Source organism: Jaculus jaculus, chromosome 6 (genome assembly GCF_020740685.1).
Source record: "Jaculus jaculus isolate mJacJac1 chromosome 6, mJacJac1.mat.Y.cur, whole genome shotgun sequence".
Lineage (NCBI taxonomy): Eukaryota > Metazoa > Chordata > Mammalia > Rodentia > Dipodidae > Jaculus > Jaculus jaculus.
Window position 1 is genome coordinate 158178634 of NC_059107.1, and position 6905 is coordinate 158185538.

Genomic DNA, 6905 nt, shown 5'->3' on the forward strand with positions numbered 1-6905 from the left:
TGCCTTTAATCCCAGCACTCGGGAGGCAGAGGTAGGAGGATCGCCTTGAGTTCGAGGCCAGCCTGAGACTACATAGTGAATTCCAGGTCAGCCTGAGCTAGAGTGAGACCCTACCTCGACAAAACAAAACAAAACAAAAATTAAATTAAATTAAAAAAGAAGAGGAAGGAAGGAAGGAAAGAAGAAAATAAATAAATAAATAAATAAAACAAACCTAATCAGAGGGCTGGAGAGATGGCTCAGTGGTTAAAAGTACTTGTTTGCAAAGACTGACAGCCTGGCCTCAATTCCTCAGTACCCACATAAAGCCAGATGCACAAAAGTGGCACTTATATCTAGAGTTCATTTTCAGCAACAGGACGCCCTGGTATGCCCATTCTCTTTTCCTCACTTTGTTTCAAATAAACATATGAATAATAATAATAAATATTTTTTTAGGGCTGGAGAGATAGCTTAGCAGTTAAGGCATTTGCCTGCAAAGCCAAAGGATCCTGTTTCAATTCTCCAGGACCCATATAAGCCAGATGCACAAAAGTGGCACTTATATCTAGAGTTCATTTTCAGCAACAGGACACCCTGGTATGCCCATTCTCTTTTCCTCACTTTGTTTCAAATAAACATATAAATAATAATAATATTTTTTTAGGGCTGGAGAGATAGCTTAGCAGTTAAGGCATTTGCCTGCAAAGCCAAAGGATCCCGTTTCAATTCTCCAGGACCCATATAAGCCAGATGCACAAGGGGCACATGCATCTGGAGTTCATTTGCAGTGACTGAAGGCCCTGGCGCGCCCATTCTCTCCCTCTTTCTCTGCATCAAAAGACAAATAAACGAATAAATTGGAGTCTGCCATGCCCACAGAGTCCGTGGCTCCGCAGGCCTCATCTCTGGAGCGCATCCCCGGGTCCCTGCGGAGTCTGAGGATGGCTCACGACCTGGGGGGGGGGGCTGCGGACGCGAACCAGGGACTTACTGCTGGCAGAGCCGGCCCACTTCGAGTTGCTGCTGCTGTCTCGGAGGGTGCTGGAGGGGCTGTGGATGGCCAGCTTCGAGGAGAGGCCCTCACCGGTGCAGCTCAAGGCCATCCCGCCGGTCTGCTGTGGACTCGATTTAATTGTCCAAGCTAAGTCTGGCACGGGGAAAACCTGTGTATTCTCCACCATTGCCCAGGATTCTATTGTTCTTGAAACCATAGTACTCAGAGAGAGAACTGGCGAGCCAGGGCCTCAGCCACTGCAGTAGAACTACAGACACTTGCACCACCTAGTGGCCATGTGCAACCTTGCAACTTGCCTCACCTTTGCATGTCTGGCTAATGTGGGATCTGGAGAGTAGAATATGGGTCCTTAGGCTCTGCAGATTTTAATCTTGGCTCCTACAAGAGAAATTGCAGTTCAGATGTATTATGTTATCACAGCCATTGGAATAAAAATGGAAGGCTTGGAGTGTCATGTCTTTATTGGAGGGACTCCATTATCACAAGACAAAACCAGACTTAAAAAGTGTCATATTGCTGTTGGATCTCCTGGCAGAATTAAAAAACTCATAGAACTTGACTACCTGAATCCAGGCATTATACGGCTCATTATTCTTGATGAAGCAGATAAGCTTTTAGAAGAAGGTAACTTCCAGGAGCAAGTAAATTGGATTTACTCTTCCTTGCCTGCCAGTAAACAGATGCTGGCAGTATCAGCTACTTACCCTGAATTTATTTATTTATTTATTTATTTATTTATTTATTTATTTGAGAGCAACAGACACAGAGAGAAAGATAGAGGGAGAGAGAGAGAATGGGCGCACCAGGGCTTCCAGCCTCCGCAAATGAACTCCAGACGCGTGCGCCCCCTTGTGCATCTGGCTAACGTGGGACCTGGGGAACCGAGCCTCGAACCGGGGTCCTTAGGCTTCACAGGCAAGCACTTAACCGCTAAGCCATCTCTCCAGCCCTTACCCTGAATTTTTGGCTAATGCTTTAGCAAGGTATATGAGAGATCCCACTTTTGTAAGGTTGAATGCCAGTGATCCAAGTCTCATAGGTTTGAAGCAATATTACAAAGTAGTCAACTCATATCCTTTGACCCATAAGATTTTTGAGGAAAAGGCTCAGCTTTTACAAGAACTTTTTAGCAGAATCCCATTTAACCAAGCCTTAGTGTTTTCTAATCCTCACAGCAGAGCACAACATTTGTCTGACATCCTTTCGTCTAAAGGTTTTCCTGCTGAGTGCATTTCAGGCAACATGAATCAGAGTCAGTGTCTTGATGCTATGGCTAAACTGAAGCAGTTTCATTGAAGAGTCCTCATTTCTATAGATTTGACTTCCCATGGGATTGATGCTGAGAAGGTAAATCTGGTTGTAAATCTGGACGTACCTTTGGACTGGGAGACATCCATGCATTGCATTGGAAGAGCTGGCCATTTTGGTACATTGGGACTGACAGTGACCTGCAGGGGAGAAGAAGAAAATATGATGATGAAAATTGCCCAGAAATGTAATATCAACCTTCTCCCTTTACCAGATCCTATTCCATCTGATCTGATGGAAGAATGTTTGGACTGGGATATAGAGGTTAAAGCTGCTATACATATGTATGACTTATCAAGCATATCTACCCAACCCCTCAAAAAACAAACTCAAAAACTAGATCGAACCTCACAGGCCCAGAAAGCCCATGGTCAACAAATGGCTTCCTCTAGAAATCCTTCTGTATCTGCCCTACCAGTCAAATCAAAAAGTGGTAGCAAACAGAAGCTTCCTGTGAAAAGCCACTCAGAGTGTGGAGTCAGAGAAAAAGCAGTGTCACCAAAAGAACTGAGGTGTGCCCTACCATTGGAAGAACAAGTGAAGACGCCTGTTCAAAGCCCTATTGAGGACTCTACCAGCAGCCAGCACCAGGTCAAAGAAGCAGGACCTGGCTCCTTCCCTAAAATCCCTCGTCTGTCTTCCTTCAAAGTCCATCAGCCATGCACTTTGACTTTTTCACAACTGGTAGAGGACTATGAACACTACATTAAAGAAGGATTGGAGAAGCCTGTGGAAAGTATCAGGCACCACACAGGTCCAGAGGGTCAGGCAGTGAACCCTCAAAATGGCTTTGTGAGAAATAGAGTTTCTGAAGATAGAGTACAGATGCTGGCAACCAGAAGCCAGTCTGGCAACTCTGAAAGTGACAGTGATTCTTACAGCTCAAGGACTTCTTCCCAGGACAAAGGTAATAAGTCTTACTTGGAAGGTTCTTCCGTTACTCAGTTGAGAAATTCTGAACGCACTCCTGTGGATGGACATACTTCTTTGGAACAATCTCTGAATAGAAATGTCACCTCTACTGCAGGGGAACATCAAGAATCCCTCTGAAATCCAGGTAAAAGCAAGGCATAAAGAGGGATATAACCAAAGATCTAAGCAGAGCCGGCGAAACGTACCAAGATGCTCTTCCTATCGATTACGCACAGAACCCCATGAAGACAGTTGGCATGACTGTCACAGGGAACCAAATCCAAGTTTTTCTGATACCTGCCAGGATTATGAGGAGTACTGGAGAGCTTATTACCGGGCATGGCAAGAGTACTATGCTGCCGCCTCTCAGTCGTACTACTGGAATGCTCAGAGGCACCCGAGCTGGATGGCTGCTTATCATATGAATACAGTTTATCTACAAGAACTGATGCGGGGTAACCAGTGAGACCGCCATCACCTAGAGTGGCATTTTTGAAGTACTTGAAAAGATTTGAGGCTTTCTATTGGGACAACTATTTTTCAGATTATTTTGACTTGGTCCAGGAATATTTGTCTTTGAAAAGAAATCACATCAAATTTGGAAAATAATTTTGGAGACAGAGCTAAAGGTCCCTAAGTGTCACTTTCAGTAATCTGTTCCCAAAAGAAACCTCTTAAAAGATGGCATATGTACTTACTTAAATCAAAAACTTTTTTGCACATGTATGTGTGTGTGTGCATGTCTTTATGCATGTGGGCACGTTGTGCATGTGTGGTGGCCGGAGGTTGACACTGGATGTCCTCCTCTATCATGCTCTACTTTATTTCTGAGGCAGGGTCTTTCACTTGAACCAGAGCTTCCTGACTCAGCCAGTCTAAGTAGCCAGCTTGCCCCAGGATTCCTTGTCTCCACCCACTGAGATCTGGGATTACAGGTGGGCCACCACACTCACCAGGCATCAGTGTGGATGTTGGGGATCCAAACTCCAGTCCTCTCGCAGGTGCTTTATCCACTGAGCCATTGCCTCAGCCCCATATGCGCCAACTTTGATGAAACCTAAAACATTATGCTAACTCAAAGGAGCTTGACATGGGGGCTGGGAAGGTGGCTCAGATATTAAAAGCACTTGCTTGCAAAGCCTGTTGGCCTGGATTCAATTCCCTAGCCACCTACATAAAGACCTATTGGCCCAGTTTCAATTCCCCAACCAGTCCTGTAAAGCCACACACAAAAATGTTTCCTCTGTAGAGGCAAGAGACCCTGGTGTGCTCATGTGCATGCACGTGCACACACACACACATGCATGCACGTGTGCAAATGAATAATCTTTTTTAAAAAAGAAGCCTGCCACAAAAGCCCATATATTATATGAAAATCTAGAATAAGGAACTCTTCAGAGCCAGAAAGCAGATGAACGGCTGGTTCAAGCTGGGAGGAGCAGAACTGGGAGATGAAAGGGTGATGACTAAATGGGCGCACAGCTTCTTTCTGAGGTGACAAAAATTCTAAAAGTGACTAGTGATGGTTGCACACATTGGGAAATGCAGTAGAAAAACCCTCAAAATACATGCTTTAAATGTGAATTAAATTTCAATAAAGCTGTTAAAATGGCAAGAAAAAAAAAAGGTTGCTTAAATTACTGAGATTTGTCAGAAGTGGTGGTGCACACCTTTAGTTCCAGCACTCAGGAGACTGAGGTAGGAGGACTGCTGTGAGTTCAAGGCCAGCCTGGAGCTACAGAGTGAGTTCCAGGTCAGCCTAGGTTAACAAACAAACTAAAAACAAACAAACAAAAAATAACTTGTTGATTTCTTTTCTTTCTTTCTTTCTTTTTCTTTTTTTTTTTGGTTTTTCAAGGTAGGGTCTAGCTCCAGTCCAGGCTGACTTGGAATTCACTATGTAGTCTCAGGATGTTTGTTTTGAGACAGGATCTCAGGTGGCCCAAACTGGCCTTCAACACGCTACATAGTTGAGAATGACCTTGAACTTCATATCCTCCTGCCTCTACCTCAAGAGTGCTGGGTCTATAGGTATGTAACACCTATGCCTAGTCTATGTACTGCTGGGATCCACCTCAGGGATCTGTGAATGCGAGGTAGGTGTGCTACCAACTGAACCAAAATTTTATTTATTTATTTATTTGAGAGGAAGAGGCAGCTTGTTCATCTGGCTTATGTGGAAACGGGATCCTTTGGTTTTGCAGGCAAACACCTTAACTGCTAAGCCGTCTCTCCAGTCCTGTGTTAACTTCTTGATAAGCAAGGTATCTTTGGCACAAGTCACCTATACTGATTAGGTACTGTGAGTGAATCTCACTGTTAGGCAATGAGGACATAAAAATGAAGCCTTGGCTGGGGAGATGGCTCAGCGGCTACAGAACGTGCTGGCCCAGGTTCAGTTCCCCGGCACTCATGTCTACAGCCGGACACAGGGAGTGATGCAATTGGTGCTCCTTTGCAGTGACAGTAGTAGGAAACCCTAGGGGTCACCTTGAGTTTGAGGCCACCTTGAGACTACAGAGTAAATTCTAGGTCAGCCTGAGCGACAGCAAGACTCTATGGAAAAAAAAACAAGAAAACAAAACTCAGAAGTATATGTATGTTAGGGACATTCCTACTTCAGCTTGAAATTTAAATGATGTACAAAAGCATGACTGTGCAACTCACACCTTCAAGAATGATGCAGGACCCACAGCTTCGAAAGTTACGTTCAGTTCATGTCAACAAGTGCTGTGAAAGGATCTTGTGGGGCTACAGAGCTGGTTCAGCAATTAAAGAGGCTTGCTTGCAAAGCCTGACAGCCCTGATTTGATTTCCCAGTTACCCATATAAAAGCCAGATGCACAAAGTGGTGCTTGCATGTCTGGAATTTGTTTGCAGTGGAAAACACCTTCAGCATGCCTATAAACTCTCTTCCTGTCTGTAAGCCTCTTTCTCAAATAAATAAAAATGTTTTTTAAAGGATTTTTTATTATCATTTTATGAGAGAGAATTGGCACACCAGGGCCTCTAGCCACTACAATTGAACTCCAGATGCATGCGCCACCTGTGTGTCTGGCTTACATGGGTTCTGGGGAGTCGAACCTGGGCCCTTAGGCTCCATAGGCAAGCGCCTTAACTGCTAAGCCATCTCTCCAAGCCCAGGATCTTTTGTTTTATTTTTGTTTTTTGAGGTAAGGTCTCACTCTAGCCCACTGACCTGGAATTCACTATGTAGTCTCAGGCTGACCTCGAACTCACAGCAATCCTCCTACCTCTGCCTCTGGAGTGCTGGAATAAAAGGTGTGTGCCACCATAGGGGTGGACCAGGGCCTCCTGCTACTGTAAATGAACTCCAGATGTATGCACCACTCTGTGTATCTGGCTTTACATGGATAATGGGGACTCAAACCCCAGCCTTTAGGCTTTGCAAACAAGTGCCTAAACTGTTGAGTCATTTCTCCAGCCCAATCTTTTGTTGTTGTTTTTTTAGAGGTAGGGTTTAACTCTAGCCCAAGCTGACCTGGAATTCACTATGTAGTCTCTGGCTGGCCTTGAATTCACAGTAGTCTTCTTACCTCTGCCTCCCAGAGTGCTGGGATTAAAGGCGTGCGCCACCATGGCCAACCAGCCAAATCTTTTTTTTTTTTTTTTGAGTTTGGAAAATTCTTGACCTCATTTGTTAAGTTGCTTCTTAAACAAAATCACT

The 6905-nt window shown here is 44.5% G+C and overlaps 1 protein-coding gene across 1 annotated transcript; it reads left to right on the forward strand.

Moving 5' to 3' along the window:
* The first annotated feature begins 851 nt into the window (after positions 1-851).
* On the forward strand, positions 852-3685 carry LOC101609908 (probable ATP-dependent RNA helicase DDX20). Its single transcript, XM_045152267.1, is given in 5 exon segments — positions 852-947; positions 949-1194; positions 1351-1696; positions 1947-3349; positions 3351-3685. Coding segments are annotated over 5 exon segments (2424 nt in total). The 3' UTR covers positions 3684-3685.
* Positions 3686-6905: the final 3220 nt, after the last annotated feature.